This window comes from Rhinoderma darwinii, chromosome 13 (assembly GCF_050947455.1).
Source record: "Rhinoderma darwinii isolate aRhiDar2 chromosome 13, aRhiDar2.hap1, whole genome shotgun sequence".
NCBI lineage: Eukaryota > Metazoa > Chordata > Amphibia > Anura > Rhinodermatidae > Rhinoderma > Rhinoderma darwinii.
In genome coordinates this window covers 20,482,297-20,506,517 of record NC_134699.1, presented here as the reverse complement: position 1 = coordinate 20,506,517, position 24,221 = coordinate 20,482,297, and the positions used below count along the sequence as shown (strand labels likewise).

Sequence of the window (24,221 nt, the reverse complement as noted above, 5' to 3'; positions counted from 1 at the left end):
AAGCAACGTAGTAAAAACAAAAAAAATCACCCTTAATATTCTTACACACCTCCAATAATATCCATAATTGGTACACTGATTTTCGCAAGATATATATGTGCATCTAAATGACGGTTAATAGAAAGGTGAGTCAGAAGAAGAGAACACGCAAGCCTTCAAATTAGACCTAAATCTTAAAAAGTTCAAAAACAATTGAGTAAGATGAAATCAAGTTTTTAGTGTAGGAGTTTAGGACTAAGCTGGTCCTTATTTGTTGTCTTATTTATTTCCTGATCATATATATTTTTTCTTGCATTAAACATGTTGACATGTCTCAAGTATACCATGGATACTACTGTACATCACCCTACCATTGCAATGATTATTACTATCATTATTATTACTACTACTATTACATTAACCCCTTCCCATGATTGGGTGTGACTGTACGTCCAGAATCAAAGTGATTTCCCGCAATAGGGCGTACAGTTACGTCCAAGCTTTAAACTGTCACCGTGTCAATAGACACGGTGACAGCATCCTGATCGCAACAGTTGCCGAGCAGGACTCACGGCACAGTACAAATCAGAATGGTCCCGTGCCGGTAAGCGCTGTGATTGGCCAGACAGTACTGACTGCCCAATCACAGCGCAATAGGCTTGTTTTGCCGTCATCTCCGGCTCTGACAAGCTCATTTCTGTTTGAGAGCTTATCATAGTCGGAAGCCAGTGAGAAGACAGTGGAAAAGTGTTATAAAAACCCCAAAGCCCAGCGATCCGCCTCTTTTCTGCCCCTTTTGTGCCCACTGACCAGTGATCACCGCCTTTGGTGCCCACTGGTTATCAAATATAAAATTTTAGTCACATACAGTGTCCTTCTGCCGTGCTGTGATCTGTGCCCAACAATCACATGTCACAGTAACGGGTCGCCATCAACCTGCTGTGTCCCTAGATTGCCCACTGCCCGAGTTCCCTGTTAGGTAGCAATGCCACGTCTCATTTAGTTTTTCCCCTGGTAGGTAGGGTACCCTTACTCATCGAATACAGCAGGGTCGCTGGTCTGTTCTCATTCCCCAGTTGGGAGTAGCGTTGTTTATTTTTTGTTAAAAAAAAAGCACAAAAAAAGTTACAAAAAAAACATTGTTAGTTAGTTAGTAGCTGAACTAAATTATTCAATATGGCCAAAAAGTCTTCTCAGCCAAGAAAGCATATCAAATTATGTGTTCCGATACGGACAGCGCAAGTGAAGGTGAAGCACAGTTCATGCTTTCATCTTCATCCGTATCCAGTGATTCTGAGTCTGCACCCCCCGTCAGCGCAGAAGAGCCGTAGGTCCTGCTCTGCCTGAGCTGACATAGGTAGCTGCGGACAATTATATCCCCCAGGTGCCTGAATTTACAGCCCCCTCAGGCATTCAAATTGACACTACGGGTTTCAGCCACATTGATTATTTTAAAGTTGTTTTTTTCGGACGCCCTTTTAGATTTAATGGTCCAGCAGACCAACATCTATGCGGAACAGTTTATCTCCCGCATATGGGAGAGGCCAAAATTGGACCCCCACAAATACAGTGGAATTGCGCAAGTTTTGGGGCTTATTTTTAAGCTTTGGTCTCGTAAAATTTTATACAATACCCCCCTTTACCGCACAGTAATGACAAGGATGCGATTCGAAGCCATCCTAAAGTTCCTACATTACAATGACAATAGTCACTGCCCACCCCCACAGGACCCAAATTTTGATAGGGCTCTATAAAATTAGACCACTAATTGCCCAGTACTCCCAAAGTTTTTCCCAAGTTTATACCCCCAACAAAACATTTCGGTGGATGACCCATTGGTAAGCTTAAAGGGTAGACTACACTTCAGGCAGTATCTACCCAATAAAAGAGCCCGGTACGGCATACAACTGTACAAATTATGTGAAAGTGCCACCGGTTACACCTACTCTTTTAGGGTTTATGAGGGGAAAGACTCCAATATAGATCCCCCAGAATGCCCCCCTTCCTAGGAATTAGTGTAAAGATCGTGTAAAGATCGTATGGGATCTTGTTCATCCTTTGCTCGGCAAAGGATATCATTTGTATCTGGACAACTTTTACAATAGTGTCCCATTGCTAAAAGTTCTCTCGTCCAGATCCACATTGGCGTCCGGAACAATCCGCAAAAATCAGAAGGGCCTCCCCAAAACTTTGCTGGGTCAGATACTAAAATTAGGAGAGAGCAGAGCTGTCTGCAGTGACGATCTGCTGCTCCTGAAATATAAGGATAAAAGGGACGTCCTTATACTGACCAGCATTCACGACAGCAGAGGCAGCCTTGTCCCTGTACGCGGATCCACCACCCAAGTTCCCAAACCATTTTGTGTACAGGAGTACAACAAATATATGGGTGGCGTTGACCTGTCTGACCAGGTCATAAAACCATACAGCGCCATGTGCAAGACCAAGGTGTGGTATAAAAAGCTGTCTGTGCATCTTACACAGATGGCTTTATACAACGCCTTTGTCCTCTACAGATACGCTGGCAGTAGGGATACGTTCTGCAATTTCAGGAAAAGGTCAAGGCCCTGATATTTGCTGACCAGGAAGTGGAGGGCAGTTCATCCGGTTCTTCTGTCAGCAGGATAATTCCCGGCAAGCATTTCCACACAGAAATCCCCCCACTGAAAAAAAGCAGAAGCCCCCAAAAAAATGTTGTGTGTGCGCCAAGCGAGTCATTCGTAAGGACACCACATACCATTGTGAGACGTGTCCCACAAATCCCGGCCTGTGCATGAAACAATGTTTCAATATATACCATACCTCCTTGGATTTTTCATTTATTTATTCTTTATTCGCCCTTTCTGTCTCCCATATTGGCCATGACCAATTATTAATTTTTTTACTGACCAGCCCCATTTAAAATTTGCTCATTTAAAATTTGTAAAAAAACAACCTAAAACAAAACAAAAAATTCTCACTATACCAAGAACATGACGGAGCGTCTTTCTCACCGAGGTTGCAAATCTGGGTGAGAAGAATGAATCCAGATGAGATTGGTTGTCTCAGCAAATCTTTTTTTGCTGAGGCCTTTGATTTATTTTTTGGGCTGGATATTATGGAATGGTGGGTAGGTTGGTAGTGGGACCTGCCATTCCCTCTCCCTCCATTGCGGGTTTTCCAGGTTGTCTAACCTAAAATTAGCTAAAATTAAATTAATTTCTTATTATACCCTTAGATGAATACCTTTAAAGGTGTTACATTACAATCTAAATTTTCTCACTATACCACTAGATGAATTCTTTGAGGGGTTTAGTTGCCTAAATGCGGTCACTTTTCTGGGTTTCTCATATTTTGACACCCCAGAGCCTCTGTTTTCATGACACAGGGCAGTAAATGCCATCATAATAAGCCTCAGATATTGCATGGTGCTCTTTACTTTTTGAGCCCTGCCATGTACTGAAACAGCAGTTTATCTCCACAAATGGGGTATTGCCGTATTCAGGAGAAATTGCGTAACAAACAGTGGGTGCTTTTTCTCCTTTAACCCCTTGTGAAAATGATGAATTTGGGGCTAAAGCAACATTTTCCTTTAGGGGTGTAGTTTCCCAAATGGGGTCACTTTTGGGGGATTTCCACTGTACTGGTATCTTAGGAGCTTTACAAATGCTACATGGTGCAGAGAAATCAATCCAGCAAAATCTGCGCTCCAAAAGCTAAATGGCGTGCCTTCCCTTCCGAGTCCTGCCGCTTGCCCAAACAGCAGTTTATGACCACGTTTGGTATTTCTGTACTCTGGAGAAGTTTTGCTTTACAAATGTTGGGGTGCTTTTCCTCATTTATTTGTTGAAAAAGTAAAAAATTTTGAGGTAAGGCTACATCTTATTGGAAAATAATGTAATTTTTCATTTTCACTGCCCAATTCTAATGAAATCTATGAAACACCTGTGGAGTCAAAATGCTCACTACACCCCTAAATGAATTCCTCAAGGGATGTCGTTTCCAAAATGGTGTCTTTTTTTGGGTGTTTCCTTTATTTTGGCACCACAAGACCTCTTTTAACCTGACATGGTGCCAAAATATAATCTAAGAAAAGGCAGGCCCTAAAATCCTCTAGGCGCTCCTTTGCTTTTGGGGCCTTTGTTTCAGTCCATTAGCACACTGGGGCCGCATGCGGGATATTTCTAAAAACTGCAGAATCAGGGCAATAAATATTCAGTTGTGTTTCTCTGGTAAAACCTTCAGTATTACAGGAAAAATTTATTAAAATGGAAATTCTGCAAAAAACAACTAAAATTAGCAAATTTTCCTTCCACTTTGCTTTAATTCCTGTGAAATGCCTAAAAAAACGTTCTAAATGCTGTTTTGAATACTTTAAGGGGTGCAGTTTTTAAAATGGGGTGATTTGTGGGGGTTCCTAATATATAAGGCCCTCAAAGCCACTTCAGAACTGAACTGCTTTCTGAAATTTCTTGAAAATGTGAGAAATTGCTGCTAAACTATTAAGCCTTGTAACGTTCAGAAAAACGATGCCAATCTAAAGTAGACATATGGGAAATGTTAACTAGTAACTATTTTGTGTGGTATAACTATCTCTCTTACAAGCAAATACATTTGAATTTAGGAAAAAAAGGCCAATTTTTGCAAATTTTCTCTCAATTTTAGCGTTTTTCACAAAAAAATATTGAATATATCGACCAAATTTTTCACCAACAAAGCACAATATGTCACGAGAAAACAATCTCAGAATCGCTTGGATAGGTAAAAGCATTCCCAAGTTATTACCACATATTGTAACACACGTCAGATTTAAAAAATGAGGCTCTGTCATTTGGTCCAAAAGTGGCTGCGGCGGGAAGGGGTTAAAATACTCACAATTTGACACTTATGTAATCAGCAATTGCAAAATTATACAATATTTGGTTTATTCGACAGATATCTTAAGCTATAGTAGAAACTGGTGTGTACATAGAGGTCTGTTTTTTTTCAATGGCAGAATAGACACTTTTTGCTTTCTTCTTTTCTTCTTTTAAGACTCCAATCAGGTCTTGACAAAATTGAAATTTAAAAACATCATCAAGACCTTGTGGACAATTCCTTAAATAATACAAACTAGTGTCTACGTTCTGTTGCTGGACCTATAAAAATTTCTAACCCAATCTTTAAAAATAGACATGTATTGGTAAATCAGAAGTTAGAACAATATCCAAAGTTTGGTGGATATGCTACTTTCATTTATGAACATTTTTCATGGTGACTATTTTGACAAAAGTGACCACAGTAAAGTGGAGCCATATTAGTTGTCACAATATGGATGCACTTTCTGTTGTCACTTTTACAAAAACAGCTGTCACAACAAAACGCTCTCTTTTTCTCTGTATATAAAACAAACATTACTTCCATTATTAGCTATCACTCTACTACTAATATATGGCTGGTATAACATTTTGGGTGGAAATTCTCTTTAAGAATTCCTCCCTTCCCCCTACGCAGGACTAAGGCTGAAAACACAGAAGCTAACAAGGACTTAAGGGGTTTTTACACTGGACGATTATCGTCCTGTGTTGCCGATAATCGCCCTGTGTAAACAGGGTAACGATCAGCAGATGAACGAGCGAACGCTCGATCATCTGCTGGTCGTATCGTTTAAAAAAAGTGAGATATTATCGTTGTTGGCCGCACATCTCCCTGTGTAAACGGCCGACATGATAATAATGTATGGGGACGAGCGAGTAATGATCACTCGTCCCCATCCATAGCTTTGTGTGACAGGAGCAAACGAGCGCCGATCATTGATGTCTCATTGATTGGCGCTCGCTGCACCGGCCACTTATCGCCCGGTCTAAAAGGGCCTTTATGTATAACAAAGGCAGGAGAGCGGACCCCCTCGTTGATCTAATTTCCTAGCCAACAAAAAGGTACAGAACTGACCCAAAGGTCATTGAAAAAGCTTGGAGAGGGAACCAAACACCAGAATCTTGTGTCTTGGGTGGCAAAACCCAGCACCAAAATGGTGGAATAATTTGGATTCTTCTATGTATGCCACTGGGACCAAGTATTGTCATCTATGACATAGTGTATTCTACTTTGTATGCATGCATTTGTTAATAAATATTTTAGACATATAAGAATTCCATGGGTATCATGTTTTATCACAAGTAACCAAAAACTATAAAAAAAAATGTCTGCTCATCTAATTTTGACCTGTTCTTATTGAAATGTGGGTGGAAAAACAACAGGTCACCGATAAAATTAAAGGTTCAAGTCCATCCTGCTATAAGAATGACTAATACACTGTAATAGAAAGAGTAATATTACTAAGCAATATTTATGGTTTTTCATGATTGACACGCGTTCATTTGACCTTTTGTGGATTTCTATGAAGTCTGAATTTCAGAGGACAAGGTAGTTATTATATATATCTCATAAGTAGATAGTAATATTCAGTAAATGGCTATGATATCATAAATGATCTTTACTACTGAACACCCCAGCTATTTGTTGATTGAAATTTTAATAGAAATTCCATATATAATCTATTACAGACCTACGTCTTCTTTACAAGAAATCCATAGAGTGATATATGTCTACCTAAAGCTTACAGAATAAAATTCCAATATTTTTTACATTAATTTTTGTCCTTTCTGTACAAAAACTGCCTGGCATTTGCCTATATATTCATGTGCAATAGGTTTGAGGCAAAAATTAGGCAAACCTCCATATTTAAAAAAAGACCACATTTTTGAGCATCGATAGGACCTTACCGCTACTAATGTCAAGCTTCAACTAGTCAGGTAAGTTTCTAAGTTGTAGATTTTTAGTCTTTCTTTTACTCTTCATCATGTGACCGGCCCCGCTGTAATCTATGTACAACCAGTAGCAGTAGTACAGTGAGAACATGGAGTACAGCGGGCCGGTCAAATGATGAAGAGTCGTATCGTCATCAAAGAAGGTTGTGCAACTAGACTTCATGTCCCCCGTTAGCGATCTAAAAATCTATGAAAATCTCAGAATCATTCACTCACTCACATACTCATTCTTCATGCATTCCTCCCCCAATCAGCCTACTCATTCAGTCATTTATTCATCCATCCACCAACGAATCCACTGAATCCTTACTTTATTCATTTGTTCATTCATCCACCAACTAACCAACCTACTCATTTATTTATCCACCCATCCACCAACCAACGAACCAACAAACCAATCAATCAATCAATCAATCAATCAATCAGTCAGTCAGTCAATCAATCAATAAATCAATCAACCAACCAAACAAACAAACAACCTACACACTCTTTCTTTCATTCTTCAACCAACCAATCAACCAACCAATCAACCAACCAACAAACCATCAACCAACCAACCAACCAACCAAACAAACAAACAAACTACTCATTCTTCTACAAATCAGTCAACCCATTCACCACCCACTCATTAATTTGTTCATTCATCAACCAACCCACTAATCCTACTTTCATTATTTATTCACTTGGTTAAAAAAATATTTAGAATGCAATATAAGTTAATATTAGCTGACTTTACATTTCACACTAAGTACCAGTATGCTAGAAGAATATGTGTCTTGGTTCTATGGCCTATATACTGCATATTTCATCTACATCTTCCTTTTTACTAACAGCCAGTTGCTCTGTGCTTTCATCCTTGCGTACGCTAGACAACCATCAAGAGCTTCCTATTAAATCCAAGCTATGGCAGAGAACACGCAGGCTTGAGAACTGGTCTTACAGACAAAGAATCAGATAAGTGCCATTGCTCATACTAATCTAAGAACAACTTCCTATGAAGTTGACTGTTTCAACTCTTGCTTATTTCTGTTAGGTGACAATGTGCAATTAGAAATCATATCCCAAAAGATTGGGGAAAAAAATCACAAGTTTTTGTAATAATATTTTTGTATTTACTTAGCAGGAACCTGAAACCACTTTTGGGCACTGCCAATAGTGGACCCACATTATACAGCTTCCCATTAAAATAAACATGCGTGCTCAGCCAAGTTAATGAGCAGTGGGGTTTAAAGACTTGTAAACCCCATAATAAATATGGTTGCAAAGATATGGTTGTCTGAAAAGCTGCACTAGACTAGATGTAAATAATGTATTGGCAGTAGGCAGGGGCAGACTGAGAGCAGGATGAACCCCCTAGGAAGTGAGGGTCATAGGCCCCTTGTTAACCATAAAAAAGTGATAGCCTATTTTACTTGATTTTGCACAAAAATGTTATTTTATTATTTAATTTCTATGTTCTAAGTTAACATTTTCTGTTATTTCTGCTTTCATACCACTGTAATCCACAAAAAAAAAATCTAAGCTCATGATGGCATGATGGCATTGGTCTTTTAGAGCGCTGATGTCATTCAACTGGGGCAATTGGTCAGACGAAGGAGTCCATCAGCTGTTCTAGGCTGGCTGTGTAGATCATTATATGATAAAATATCAACTATGCACTGGGGAGACAGGGCATCAATATTTATATCGGTTGGTCGCTTTGAACAATCTCTACTTGTAAAAAGGGTCCCTTGGCAACAAGTTGTTCAAAGTGTCCATCTGCTGGGATCAGCAGTGATCAGCTGTAATCTGTGGGGGAACCTGGCAATAAATGTTTGTTTTCCCTGCAGTGCCACCACTGGGGAAATGAGGCATTGCATAGTGCCCATTCAATGGGTTGTCTGTGTAATGCAGGACAGGTCCACCTTCGTAAAGAGACTCTTTTTGTAACCACTCTTCACTATGGCCAAGAAGTAAGGATCCTGAACAGTGGAGCCCCCTCTATTAACTCAGAAGTCCCTAATAGGTTATGTGAAAATTGTTTTTCTAAACCAGATGCGGACACTGACATCAAACTTTAACTTGAGTATGGGCTGTTCGCCCACCGAATGTCACATGTCCAAAGGCAATAATCAGATGCCCAAGTGGTCAATTTACCTCTGTTAGGAAAGGTTTCACAGCTCTGATCCCACCTGTAACGAAAAGCGGTGATGCCTGGTTTTGTCTATTGGACATATACAGGGCCATGTTTAAGTCTTAGAGGAAAAGTGACTGGTCCTTTTATATCTAATAATAATTCTTGAAAAAAAACAAAAATAGAAACGGCGCTCCTCTAAGGTGATAACGTATGTACTGTTGGTATTTTGATATACAGATGAGTGGAGATAGACTCACCTGGTTTTGTTGTGCAGGATCGTCAGCACAACTTGACTTTGTTGCTCGTCAGGTGTAGTCTCCGGTACACTGTACTAGCCTCTGGAGCAGACCCACGGTGGATAGCTCTAATGCTGGAGTTTCTTCAGTGTGGTCATTCAAATTCGGAAAACTGGGCAAAAATGCTCCTCGTGTCGGGCGCTCTTGGTGATTACCAATGATCCATCGAATTAATTTTAAAACAATTTATTGGACAATATGATGTAAAACAATAAAATAAAGACTGCTGCAACGCGTTTCAACCTCGTACTGAGGAAGACCTCTTTTTTTATTCTTTTACATCATGTTGTCCAATACATTGTTTTAAAATTAATTTGATGGGTCATTGGTAATCACTGCACCGGCTACACAAGAGCGCCTGACACGAGGAGCATTTTTGTCCAGTTTTCCGAATCTAATAATAATTAAAAGGGTTGTCCAAGAATCACCCATTATCACATATCCTCAGAATAGGTGATAATTGTCTGATCGCTGGGGGCCCTTCCGCTGGGACCCCCAGCGATCATGAGAATGATGAGGAGCTTGAATAGAGAGGCATTCGAGTATGCGCCCACCACTTCATACAATGTCTATAGGACTGGAGGAGCGCAGTAGTTGGCTGTTTCCGTTAATCCCGTAGACTTTGATTGGTGAGGCAGCACACATGAATGACTGATCGAGCATTGAGGAGGAACAGGTGGTTCTAGACCCCACTTTTCATGATCAGGGGGGGCGGTGATGATGGTGTTGGTGGTGATTATTGTCAATTCTGGGAATTGACGATTCTGGGAATTCTTAAGAATGAGTTTAATTCCAATTCAAAATATCTTACATTTTTGTCTTGTTAATATGCCTTTCCCACTTAATTTTAATATAAACCAACTTTTTTGCACCAATTTGAGGTGCCATGCTATTTTCCACTTAACTGTGACAACTGTTCCCGTTTTCATTAAAATAGGAGGTTGTGACAAGCAACAATTAGTACTAATCAGAGCTTTTTGAGGTCCACTATATAATTTTTTGTATACTTTTTATTTTTATCATTTATACTTTACTTTGCATGTACAACAAAGAACATACAATACATAGAAAACACAAGTCTGCATCCAAACAATGGGTTTATTGTAGAGTAGTACGTATCACAAAAAGAAGATCTTGACAATACATTCCAGAACCATCTCATAACACGAGTACACAAACATATGTAGAATTAATCGTTAACATTTTAAGATCACAATGGTTTTGCTTAGTGGATCACTCTGTAACACTACATTCTGCTCAACTTGTGCTTTAAATTTTAAAGTCCAGTCCTAAAAGTGGATCTCCAATCTCAGTTTTTTCTTCTCATATGTACTTCCGTATATAGGCTTTTTTAAGATTTGGGTCCAAGAGCTGATTCTGGAGATTATGGACATCGGATACATTTACAGGAATCGTTATGTCCATATGGATGATATATATAAACAAGAGATCGGTGCTCAGGGACCAAATTGAAGTATTTTAGGACATTAGAGTATATCTAATGGACATATCTATATTCCTGGGGAACCCCTTTAAGAGAAAACTTATGACCATTCTGGGCTTTCTAGTTGCGTTGTGAGACATGATAGCCTCTAACCTTCAACTTATCTCCATCAAATATATCTTGTCAAGAGACCTTGAGGCTCATGTATAACAAGTATTGTTGGTGGGTAATTCAGTCTTCACCAAATACATAAAAGTAGTATCTGATATCCCAATCTCTCAGTTCCTCATGGACATTCTATTCATATGTTGAATGGAGTTCCCACAGGTCACTGGAGCTTTCACATGCAAAATACCTTCTAAACTCTTCTAATTTAGAGAAAAACATTAAAGGTTTATAATAATCTGCGATTACATCTACTTATAGTGATGGGTCAATAGAGGCAAGACTCCAGCTTTCCATACACATTAGTTTACTACACTAATGACAAAATGTGTATAGGGGCTGCCAGCCACTTTTCCGCAACCAATATAGAGCTGGCCATATACATGAGAGGAAAGTCGGCTCAACTTGCTTTTTTCGACGGTATCTGCCGATGATCTCATGTGTATGCCTACTGACTGTCCCCCAATGACAAACGTTGATGAAAAGAGGGATTGGTCATGTTGGATGCCGATCCTTTGTGCCAGTAAGAGATAAGCCACTGCCATAGCTCCCCATTAAAATTAACATGCACACTCGAGCAAGCCAATTGTGCATGTTTAGAGTGGAGTCGGAAGAAATTGTTGTCAACTGAATGAATAATCGGTCAACGGCTACGGCAAGTATATGTGCGGCTATAGGGGGAAGCTTTATGTAGATTGGTTTATATTCTATTTCTAGGGCCTATCTAATCTTCCCATCTGAAAGTCAATGGTATTCAAATAAAGTCATTGATAAAAATATAGTTATAGGCATTCACTCAGAAGTTATATGTTATGTAATGTACAGTACATAGATCCTTTTTTTTTTCAGAAATATACAGTGCAGAGATCATTTTATACAATGGCAGATTGGTTTTGGCTATGGTTTGCTTTTCTTTTTGTTTTTCCTTGGCTTCTTTTTTAATTATTTTATGCAATCTTAGGTGTTTTTGGTTAACAACTAGTATCACAGGCAGGTTCTTCTTCAGCAGGATGAGGTGCGGATGAATGAGAATCTGGAATATTAAGATTGGGGATTAGTATAGGCGTTATCTCTTTGCTGCATGTCTAGTAGTACAAAACGAAGTGTTTGAAATAGGGGTGTAGATGTAGCAGTCACATGCGGGCCAGGTGCCTGAGGGGTCCCAAAGGCCTCTTTGCCACATTGAAAGACTTGAGTATTATAATTGACACATGGTAGAATGAGCTTCAAGTTACTTCTCTATTGATTATAGTAAAATAATAATAACCATAATAATCTTACATATAATATCAAATATAAATTTTACAATAATCCATTTTTTTCAATTCTGTAGTAATTTTAATATGTTGAAATTGATTGTTTTTTTCCCCATGTTTTTTTATTTAACCTCATCTACTATGTATTACTGTATGTTACTACTGGTAGCAATAATATTTTTTATTGAAATTCATTAACTAATGTTCATTGTTTTACATTTACCTTCTGGAGGGCAGGATGTAGACGGGGGATTTTCTGTAACACTATAAATGATAAAATAAAGAAAAAATTTCAATTTGCTCTTTGACCCTAGTATCTGAAACAAGGAATTGAGGAAAAAGTTTTGTTGCCGTCTGTGCATCGGACAACATCACATAGACCCGTACAATTCTATTAGTTCTTCAATGTCTTATATTCATCATATACTAGTCCTTCTCAATAAATTAGAATATCATCAAAAAGTTAATTTATTTCAGTAATTCAATTCAAAAAGTGAAACTCATATATTCTATAGATTCATTACAGACAGAGTGATCTATTTCCAGCATTTTTTTCTTTTAATGTTGATGATTATGGCTAGCAGTTAATGAAAACCCAAAATTTAGCCTCTCAGAAACTTAGAATATTGGGTAAAAGTTGAAGATTGTAGGCTCATGGTATGACACTCTAATCTGCGAATCAACACAAAACACCTGCAAAGGTTTCCTAAGCCTTTAAATGGTCCAGCAGTCTGGTTCAGTAGGCTACACAATCATAAGCAAGACTGCTGACTTGACAGTTGTCCAGAAGACGGTCATTGATACCCTCCACAAGGAGGCTAAGCAACAAAAGGACATTGCTAAAGAAGCTGGCTGTTCACAGAGTGCTGTATCCAAGCATATTAATGGAAAGTTGAGAGGAAGGAAAAACTGTGGTAGAAAAAGGTGCACAAGCAACAGGGATAACCGCAGCCTTTAAAGGATTGTCAAGAAAAGGCCATTCAAGAATCTGGGGGAGATTCATAAGGAGCGGACTGCGGCTGGGGTCACTGCTTCAAGAGTCACCACACACAGACGTATCCAGGACATGGGCTATAATTGTCGCATTCCTTAAGACAACGTCAGAAGCGTCTTACCTGGGCTACGCAGAAAAAGGACTGGTCTGTGGTCCAAAGTCCTGTTTTCAGATGAAAGAAAATTTTGCATTTCATTTGGATATCAATGTCCCAGAGTACGGAGGAAGAGTGGAAAGGCACTCAATCCAAGTTGTTTGCAGTCCAGTGTGAAGTTTCCACAGTCAGTGATGGTTTGGGGAGCCGTGTCATTCGCTGGTGTTGGTCCACTGTGTTATATCAAGTCCAGAGTCAGTGCAGCGTCTACCAAGATATTTTATAGCACTTCATGCTTCCCTCTGCTGACAAGCTTTATGGAGATGCTGATTTCATTTTCCAGCAGGACTTGGCACCTGCCCACACTGCCAAAAGTACCAATACCTGGTTTAATAACCACAGTATCACTGTGATTGATTGGCCAGCAAACTCGCCTGACCTAAACCCCATAGAGAATCTATAGGGTATTGTCAAGAGGAAGATGAGACACCAGACCCAACAATGCAGATGAGCTGAAGGCCGCTATCCAAGAAACCTGAGCTTCCATAACACCTCAGCAGTGCCACAGGCTGATTGCCCCCATGCCACGCCGCAATGATGCAGTAATTCATGAGAAAAAGAACCCCCAACCAAGTATTGAGGGCATATACTGTACATACTTTTCAGTAGACCAACATTTCGGTATTAAAAATCATTTTTGAAATTGTGCTTATTTAATATTCAAATTTTCTGAGACACAAAATTTTGGGTTTTCATTAACTGTTATTTATAATCATCAACATTAAAAGAAAAAAATGCCAGAAATAGATCACTCTGTGTGTAATGAATCTATAGAATATGAGTTTCACTTTTTGAATTTGAATTACTGAAATAAATTAACTTTTTTTATGATATTCTAATTCATTGAGAAGGACCAGTATGCGTACATATTATGTATGCCCTTATATTGATCCCACTGTCTAATTTCTATTGTTTGGTCACAACTAATCTAACTATGTTTAGGAAGGAAATCAATATAAACTTTAAAAAAAAATATATAGACCACAAGTATATGTTCCCCTAGTTGGAACCAAAGCAATAGCCCTAGGACAAATTTTTTTTTTTTGTACTTTTAGCAAATGATATAAATATTGGACTCATATCAGATGAGGAAAGATCATGCAAATGCTAATTTATCAGCTGATGGTATCATTTATGCAGCACAAAATTTCATCGTTGTCGGCAGCACATCTCCCTGTGTAAACAGGGAGATGTGCTGCCAACATGATAGAAAACTATAAGGACGAACAATCGTAATAACTCGTCCCCATACATTACTGATCGCAGCTCCTTGTGATCAGTGATCTTGTTGATTGGCGCTCATTTTTACATTCCATATTGGCCGATGTAAAAGTACCTTAAAGCTTGGGCCGTGTAAATGAGTGCCGATCAACGAGACAGTTCGTTAATCCGATCGCTCGCCCCCATACAATTTTATAATGTCGGCAGCACGTCTCCCTGTTTACACATGGAGTTGTGCTGCTGACAATGATAATATATTGGACATTTAAAATAATACGATCAGCTGATGAACGAGCGTTTGCTCGTTCATCTGCTCATTGCTGCCCTGTTTACACAGGGCAATTCTCGGGCACTTATTTGCCCGATAGTTTGCTAGTGTAAAAGTGCCAATTTGCTCAGCCTATTGTCTTGTAATTATAGTATTTTCCCTTATTGACAGAGCATTGTAGGTAGTTTAGGTTTATACTCACACATTGTCAGGACATTGTCCTTCCAGCAATCTCTTGTAGGTGCCAATTTCTGTTTCCAGCAGGTTCTTCTGATCCATCAGACTTCTATACTCTGCAATTTGGCGTTCCAAGTCACATCTGATTTGCACAAGTTCTGCCTGAACGTTATCGATCATGTGCTGGAGTTGAGCAAGTTCTGAGCTGTAGTTGGCCTCGGTTTCTATCAAATTATTTTGTAGAGCAGATTTCTGCAATTAAAAAAGCAGCATGGTAAGAACAATTCTCATTTACCTTAGTAAAATGATATGTGAATCAAAAATTTGCTGTTTACCAGGTCCTAACATGGCCATTGAGTAAAATCTTATGTCATTGTTAATCATACCATATTCAATTGACTCTCCAGGTCGATCTCCAGGTTCTGTACACTGCGCATTAAATCAATTACTTCGATTTCGACTGACTGTAGGCTTGAAGAGCTTGACTGGACTTGACCATTCAGTTCTTCGGACTGTAAGAACAAAAAGTGTGGTGACCCTGAGGACACTGCAATGGTTTAGAACGTAATAGGAAAAGAGCTAGTTAATTTCGTAGAACAATTTGAAGATAATATATCTACGGGACAATTCTCGTAGAGATCTGAGCCAATGGTAGTTTTTATCTCACCAAATAGATCATTGCATGAGAGATGATCATGGTGAGCCCATACAATAGTTTGCAAACTTTAATATCAATGAGTTTCCTGAGGTCCAATATCATACAGCGATTTAAACCGTTCATCTGGATTACAGTTTTCCCCACCAATGAATTGATTTTGAAGGGTTCTGTGGTTATGATACATCTCACTTGCTGTTTGCTTCTGAGGGGCCACTATATTTATGCTCTTTTTGGCATTTGGAAACGCACGGTCTACAGCTGATGTTCTCTTGAACTAAAGTTTTCATCCTGTTGTTCATTTTAGGATTCTGGTCTTCAAATATATCTGAGGACATCTTATTATAAAATATACATATTTAAAAAATTAAGAAAAAGAAAATAACATTACCCTTGCAAGGAACATAACTTCAACATCTCTTAGGTTCTTCGCCATAAGATTTTCATATTCTTCTCGAATCTCGGATAGAACTCTATTCAGGTCTACAGCTGGAGGAGCATCTAATTCCACATTTACTCTGGCACCAAGCTGCCCTCTCAGGGAGTTGACCTCCTGTTTTTCATTATATTCAAGTATTATTAGAAAAATGTTGTTCAGATTAAAACAAAACATTGTTTTTAAGATGGTTGTCTACTTTAGGCAACCACTATCCATACATTGTGTTCTATTAGGGTAAACGGACCTAACCGAGGGGGATCCCCATCTAAAGCCAAAGCGGTGAACCATTCCTAAGCATGACACTTGTTGTGATGGACTAAATCCATGGATTGCTCATTGATTTCTATTATAACTGCAGGGGAAATGAGGACATGCTGGGCAGTGGTTACAGTTGATCATTGGTGGTCCCAACAATGGGACTCACCACTACTTTATGAATTTTCAACCTGATTTTGTGCAGAATTCTATGGAACGTAAGATATTTCCTCAAAAAAACAGTAATATGACTAGGCTAAACAATGTATGTATGATATGTAATATAATGCCTAGTTTTACAGCATCATGATATGTTACTTTTGGCATCTGATCTTCTGAGATTCCACATATAGAATACTGTATGTATTGTCCATTGCACAGCTATATTACCTCCTCATGGTTCTTTTTAATTTGCTGTACTTCTTCCCCGAGTTCTTGAACCTGCATTTCTAGATCACATTTTTCCTTGTTAAACCCTTCCAGCATTCTGCGAAGTCCTTTCACATCTGTCTCCACATTGCTCCTCAGTGTAAATTCAATATCGTACCTGGTTTTAGCAAAATACATTGAATATAGTTGAAAAAGAGCTAAACATAGTGGTTTGGTATGTGTTTTGATTCTCGTCCATTCTTCCAGGACTTGGCACTGCCGTGCCATCCACTTGGGTAGTTTGAAGAATACATGGTATTTTCCATTCGCTGCAAGATGCAGCTGCTTCCACGAAGGTATCAACTAACGTAATGCTGTCTCCATATTTATTTCCCTGTGACTTCTATAAAAACAAATATGAAATGCCATCATGGAAATCCACCCACCACCATTGGTGGAAATAGAAGTGGAAACGCATGTAGTACCACCAGTCTAGTGCTGTAAGTGGAACTGTAAAATCACCATAAGATAATTCAGCCATGTATAAATTTGTCTGATCAACTGCCAAAACATATTGGGGGAACTTTAACAATCACTCTACGCCAGTACTCTGGCGCAGAAAAGGTGCAAATGTTGCAAAAGTCGCAATCTGCACAAAAAAAAAGTCAACTTTTGCAGCAGTTAAGGCCACTTATGGCACATTACCAAGAGTGGGTGGAGCTTAATGTAAGGCAGTGGGAATTCCTACAATTTGCTCCAGAAACGCTTAAATTATAGCAGGAATTTCCCTTTCTGGCGCACGGGCGGCCAGAGATGCGCCTTTTAATAAATTAGGTGCATCATACTCCAGCGCTCTTCAGATTGTGACTAACGTATGAAACGCCAGTCTTAAACAATTCCCCACTTTGGGTCCTGCTGCTTAGCAAACCGTACACTCAAAAATATTCATTAGGCCAGTTTCAGATATGTGGCCATATTTTGAACTGAATGTAATTCAGTACTACACCGGGGGGGGGGGGGGGGACGGTGTCCCAGAATTGCAACTGTAATACAGATCTCAAAATGACAAAGACAGAGCTATTTACATACTCACTTGTTTCTGAAGTCATCAGTGGCCCATTTTGCATTGTCTACTTGCAGAGCAATTTTCGCGTTTCCTACAGTTGATGTTGACATCTACTTAAAGATAATATAACTTTAGGTTGTTTGAATAGAGAAACTTCAAGGAATTCATGATTGTACAAATACAGTGAAGGAAATAAGTATTTGATCCCTTGCTGATTTTGTAAGTTTGCCCACTGTCAAAGTCATGAACAGTCTAGAATTTTTAGGCTAGGTTAATTTTACCAGTGAGAGATAGATTATATAAAAAAAAAACTGAAAATCACATTGTCAAAATTATATATATTTATTTGCATTGTGCACAGAGAAATAAGTATTTGATCCCCTACCAACCATTAAGAGTTCAGCCTCCTCCAGACCAGTTACACGCTCCAAATCAACTTGGTGCCTGCATTAAAGACAGCTGTCTTACATGGTCACCTGTATAAAAGACTCCTGTCCACAGACTCAATTAATCAGTCTGACTCTAACCTCTACAACATGGGCAAGACCAAAGAGCTTTCTAAGGATGTCAGGGACAAGATCATAGACCTGCACAAGGCTGGAATGGGCTACAAAACCATAAGTAAGATGCTGGGTGAGAAGGAGACAACTGTTGGTGCAATAGTAAGAAAATGGAAGACATACAAAATGACTGTCAATCGACATCGATCTGGGGCTCCATGCAAAATCTCACCTCGTGGGGTATCCTTGATCCTGAGGAAGGTGAGAGCTCAGCCGAAAACTACACGGGGGGAACTTGTTAATGATCTCAAGGCAGCTGGGACCACAGTCACCAAGAAAACCATTGGTAACACATTACGCCATAATGCATTAAAATCCTGCAGTGCCCACAAGGTCCCCCTGCTCAAGAAGGCACATGTACAGGCCCATCTGAAGTTTGCAAATGAACATCTGGATGATTCTGAGAGTGATTGGGAGAAGGTGCTGTGGTCAGATGAGACTAAAATTGAGCTCTTTGGCATTAACTCAACTCACCGTGTTTGGAGGAAGAAAAATGCTGCCTATGACCCAAAGAACACCGTCTCCACTGTCAAGCATGGAGGTGGAGACATTATGTTTTGGGGGTGTTTCTCTGCTAAGGGCACAGGACTACTTCACCGCATCAATGGGAGAATGGATGGAGCCATGTACCGTCAAATCCTGAGTGACAACCTCCTTCCCTCCACCAGGACATTAAAAATGGCTCATGGCTGGGTCTTCCAGCACGACAATGACCCGAAACATACAGCCAAGGCAACAAAGGAGTGGCTCAAAAAGAAGCACATTAAGGTCATGGAGTGGCCTAGCCAGTCTCCAGACCTTAATCCCATCGAAAACTTATGGAGGGAGCTGAAAATCCGAGTTGCCAAGCGACAGCCTCAAAATCTTAATGATTTACAAATGATCTGCAAAGAGGAGTGGGCCAAAATTCCATCTAACATGTGTGCAAACCTCATCATCAACTACAAAAAACGTCTGACTGTTGTGCTTGCCAACAAGGGTTTTGCCACCAAGTATTAAGTCTTGTTTGCCAAAGGGATCAAATACTTATTTCTCTGTGCACAATGCAAATAAATATATGTAATTTTGACAATGTGATTTTCTTTTTTTTTTTTATATAATCTATCTCTCACTGGTAAAATTAACCTAGCCTAAAAATTCTAGACTGTTCATGTCTTTGACAGTGGGCAAACTTACAAAATCAGCAAGGGATCAAATACTTATTTCTTTCACTGTATGTATTCTTAAGATCACTGTGTACAGTGATCTTCAAACCGTGGCTCTCCAGCTATTTCAAAACTACAACTCTCAGCGTGTCGTGACAATAGCTGGAGAGCGACAGGTTGGAAACCATTGCTCATAGACAAAGAACATGAAAATTGATGACCTTCTAGATATTTCTGTTACCAGATCCATAAATGGATACATTTGTACCAAGTAGATAAAAAAAATTCAAAACATTTACCTGATTTTGTAGCTCTTCAATCGTTTTTAAATACTCACTGGAGTCAGGTAGTGTGGTTGGAGCATTGTTCTCATACCACTCACAAATCTTCTTTTCCAGTTGGGTATTCTCTTGCTCCAGTGAGCGAACCTTTTCAAGGTAGGATGCTAGACGTTCATTCAAATACTGCATGGTTTCTTTTTCATTGGTGCTAAGGAGGCCCTTGGTTTTCCAGCTTCGGTAGTCCTCTGAATGACTTCCATAGCTTTGGGTATCACGAGTATTTCCAAGACTTTGACCATCACCCAAAGATAAATGAGTATTTTCTCTATATCCGAGACTTCCATGAGCACTAGAAGATTTGTGGTGATTTTGAGAAGGACTTTGTAGTCTCTCATGGTGAGATGTCTTCGAAATGTGGCATTTGTAGCTTTTCGCAAAGGAAACACCACCACTTCCAATGCTGGTTTTGTGGGTAAAGTATTCAGAGTGGACTTTTTTGGATCCACCAGATTCAGGGAAATAAAAGCTTCCATAATTAGGCTTATGGGACGAAGCTGGAGAATAACTTTTCTTGATATTGTATCTCATGGCTTAGGTCAAGGTGAACTCTTGTTGTTGACTTAGGGCTGCTCTGTCCTTTCTCTGTAGAACCCTTTTATATTAAATGCAAGGGTGTTGTGTACTACTGAGCAATGTTTATTGGCTTTTTACAAGCATCTCATTCCTTTATCTGCTATGGTTCATTAATAATAGACTGATGTTTGAGCAGCAGGTGACTTGTCATACAGTCTAAAACATAAACTTATTGGGTGGTGTAGATGGTTGTAATACATTTATTGCACACAATAGTTTACTGCTTTTAAGGTTGTGTCAGCATCAGGGAATCATTCATATTGGCTGTTTACAGAAATGTTATTACAATTGGTCTGACTGGTTGCTTTGCTAACACTATGAGTGTTCCTGAGAAAACATTGGAAACATCTAGCATGTTTGTAATGTTAGTCTTCAGAATGTCATGATTTCAGATGTGTTGTGATGTGACTTACATGGGTTAGGCCACTGCAACTCTAGAAGCACTCATCCATTTCTCGAGAGGCAGCCAAGGTGACTGCAATGGAGCTCATGAAGGAAGCTGCCCAAATCAGGTTGCCCTACCTTTCTGCTCCGGGTGTAGTGTGAACCTCAAAAAACCACCCTCTCCAAAGGAACTACACATTAGCAAATAATGAAAGGAGAAAGCAACCCAAGGGCCTCAAATCACTTTTGTACTGCAAGACATAAGTATGAGCATTAACAAGCAACAACCATGCCATCGACAATTATGGCGGCCCAATCCGCTACCTGGATTGGACCGCCATTTTTATTCTTGATACGGGGCCCATACGCCCCTGCTCCGAAAGTAATGATTTCTGCATTTATGAAAATGCTCCTATAGGTCATTTCTACAATCCACCAAGATGAGGATTCAGTATTTATTCGAGCAGCCATAGTGGAGGTAGTGGTATATTTCATAAAACTTGTACACGGTTCATGGACATGGATCATTATTTATTTTTCATTATTTTATAGCCCTAACATATGTATTCCCACATTACAGACCATACATTCCCATTGGCCTCTGTCCTTAATGTTCACAAACTCGTTTTCTATTTCTCATCCATACACGTTCTGTGCCCAGTTATATTCAAACACTTGGTTCCAGAGCAGCAAGGAAACAGTATTATGTTCCATGCATACACCTGTGCTCACGCTTTGTGACACCTAAATCCTAATTATAGCACCCGTAGGAGTCTATGGGTCTATACCGTATTACACAGGGATTTTTTTCTCACTCTGTTCATAGACTGCGTATGGATCAGTGTACACAACAGTGTGTATGAGCCCTTAACCACTGAGCCAAGATGTTGCGTATGAGCATCTTATTGTTCCAACAGATTGGGAAGAAGCATTATTATCTAGAAAATAGTGGCATAAGTTTATTCTTTATAAACTGGAAATAAATCATCTACTATTTAGAAGACACTGAGTTGAAAGCAAAAGCAGCTATGCATCAGGACAAAGACAGGGTACGCCCACGCTTAGGGCTTTTTTAGGTGGAGATGGGGGATTCCCTAAAATAGGGAATTTGAGTTTGACCACTATGTTAACTGATGGGGAATGGGGAGTTTATGGGGTAACCTCAAATATATAATTCCATGTATAGTCATGGGTAGGTGCAATCCCTGTAGGTGTATATTATTTCATTAGCTCAGAGAGTTTTGGGCTTATGGAGGACCTGACAGGTCCCTAAAAAAGTGAAATTGCTGCCATACCTTGATTCCTGCATTCCCCCTAATTCCAGAGTATTTTGCTATGTTTTAATGCGCCACCATTTCCTCGTAATCGGCCCGTTCGTCTCTGTGGCTAATAGTTGAATAAATAGACAACTGGGCGGTCTCCACCGTCCTGTGTCAATGGGGCGTGAACCTAATCCCCTCTGTCACTGTTTTTGGCAAACATGGCGCAATAGTTTAATAAATGTGGTGCATACCATCTAAAACGATTATATTTGCCCCAGTGTCGAAGGAGAAGGCTGATATTATAATCTCACCCCATGCATCATTATTAATCATCCTATGACAGCAATGTATTATTCGCATCCCTGCTATGTTTTACTGGATATTATGGAATGTAAACCCCTATTCTAATCTATAATGATAAAGAATTTTAATGGATATTATAAGGTATTTGAATATAAACAACCATTAAAGAGCAACATTAATCAAAATGATCTTCTGATATGTCATAGACACTTGTGAGAAGATTTCATAATGTGAAGTCTCTGATCTTGGATCATCATTGATTTCCAGAATTAAAGGGCATTACTATAGAAAGCTCAACACTACTCAGAAATTTCTGTTACTGGACATCTGACACGACATTGTAAGAAAAGGGGCCACTCATATCAATGACCGCTTGCTTTTAATTATATATCAGATTTTCAATTACAATAATCTCTGGGCAGTGCCAAAGACATCTAAGCTCCGAAGAACCTTAAATCCCCTTAGACAGTTAGCAAGTGACAGTGGATTCACTTGCTTATTATCAACCAATGCAATATAAATCTATCAGCGGGACAGTGAGTAAGTAATGGACCCTCGAGACAGAGCTCTCACCCCATGTAATCATTACATAAAATTAGATGAGTTGTCGTGAGTACTTTTCACTAATGTTTTTATTTTATTTTTGACATACTTTTTTGCAAAAATAGCTTAAATAAAGATATTGAGCATTCTGCTTGTTCAGTCCCTTCAAATATCAAAGTGAATTCTCACCCTAGAACACCTATAAAGACCCAATAAATGATAAAATTCTGGCTGCCTGCAGCAACCACTATGGGGCGCTTAGTTGCTTATTGCATGTTATATATTGAATTCAATAATAACAGCCTTCATTGATGACGATACGACTCTTCGTCATGTGACCGGCCCCGCTGTACTCCATGTAATCGCTTTACTACTGCTCCTGATTGTACCTAGAGTACAGCGGGGGGGGGGGGGCGGTCACATGACGAAGCGTCGTATCGCCATCAAAGAAGGCTGTTCAACTAGACTTCCGATCCCCCGTCAGCGCTATAAAAATAGATGAAAATCTCAGAATCAGCGTGACGGGGGACCGGAATGTATATTAGCAGTGACTACACTGCTAATAATTTTTGGTCCCCACATAACCGCTTTAATTTACTCCCTTTAGATACATAATCCACAACAATAAATAGCATCATGTTGCTTGACACATAAAAAGAATAGATTTTATTAGAGAATAAATAATGTTCCGGAACATAAAACAAGATATTGACATTACAGTCCAGTCTTCCTTTTGTATGTGATCCATGAGCTGCTGAGCTGCATGTAAGAGAAAAAACCTCAGTGATCACAGAACAATCACAATGGTAACATTGATAGGGGTACATACATATATTGCTGGCGGTCTGAACATAGCGCACATTACAGTACTGCTCTCCATTCACTCAGTGAACAGTACAAACAATGATGGGAAGATAGGGGTTCACATATTTATGGAAAGTTAGGTAAGCATTGGTAATCCTTAAAACAAAGTCTAGATTTTTTAGATTCTCCTAAAGGGATACTTGAAGTGTAGTTTTCAAAAACTTTGTTTTTGCTATTTTACATGGAATTATTTTGGATTTCTCTTCCATCTTTCCCGGAATGTAGTCATATTCTCAATTTTCTAGCAAAAATTATCTTCAAAAAAGCCATAAAAGGGTTTGCTTTTCTTTTTTTTTTCAAAAACAGTGCTACTCTTGTCCATGAGCCGTGTCTGGTATTACAGCTCAGCCCTAGTGACTTAAATGGGCTCTCCTGCAATACCAAGCACAACCAATGGTCAAGAGTGGTGCTGTTTTTGTTTTTTTTAAATACCCTCTTTTTTAATCTTCTACAACCGCTTTAAAGGCTACTTTCAGTGTATTGGTCGACAGTTCTGGTTCTATAGAAAATATAAATAGGTCGATCTGTTCTCTAGTTTTAACATGGCCCCTTAAGTAGAGTAAATCTAAAGCTTTACTATAGTATTGAATAAGGATTTCCTATA

The 24,221-nt window shown here is 39.2% G+C and overlaps 1 protein-coding gene across 1 annotated transcript; it reads right to left on the bottom strand.

The window, feature by feature from the left end:
• Window positions 1–11,759: 11,759 nt before the first annotated feature.
• LOC142666286 (keratin, type I cytoskeletal 19-like) lies at window positions 11,760–20,216 on the bottom strand. The gene is made up of 8 exons (XM_075846270.1): window positions 19,647–20,216; window positions 17,670–17,752; window positions 16,598–16,754; window positions 15,905–16,066; window positions 15,245–15,370; window positions 14,884–15,110; window positions 12,268–12,308; window positions 11,760–11,821 (listed from the first exon to the last, which is right to left on the bottom strand). Exons 1-8 carry the CDS (start codon window positions 20,214–20,216, stop codon window positions 11,760–11,762), a joined length of 1,428 nt encoding a protein of 475 aa, XP_075702385.1.
• Window positions 20,217–24,221: the final 4,005 nt, after the last annotated feature.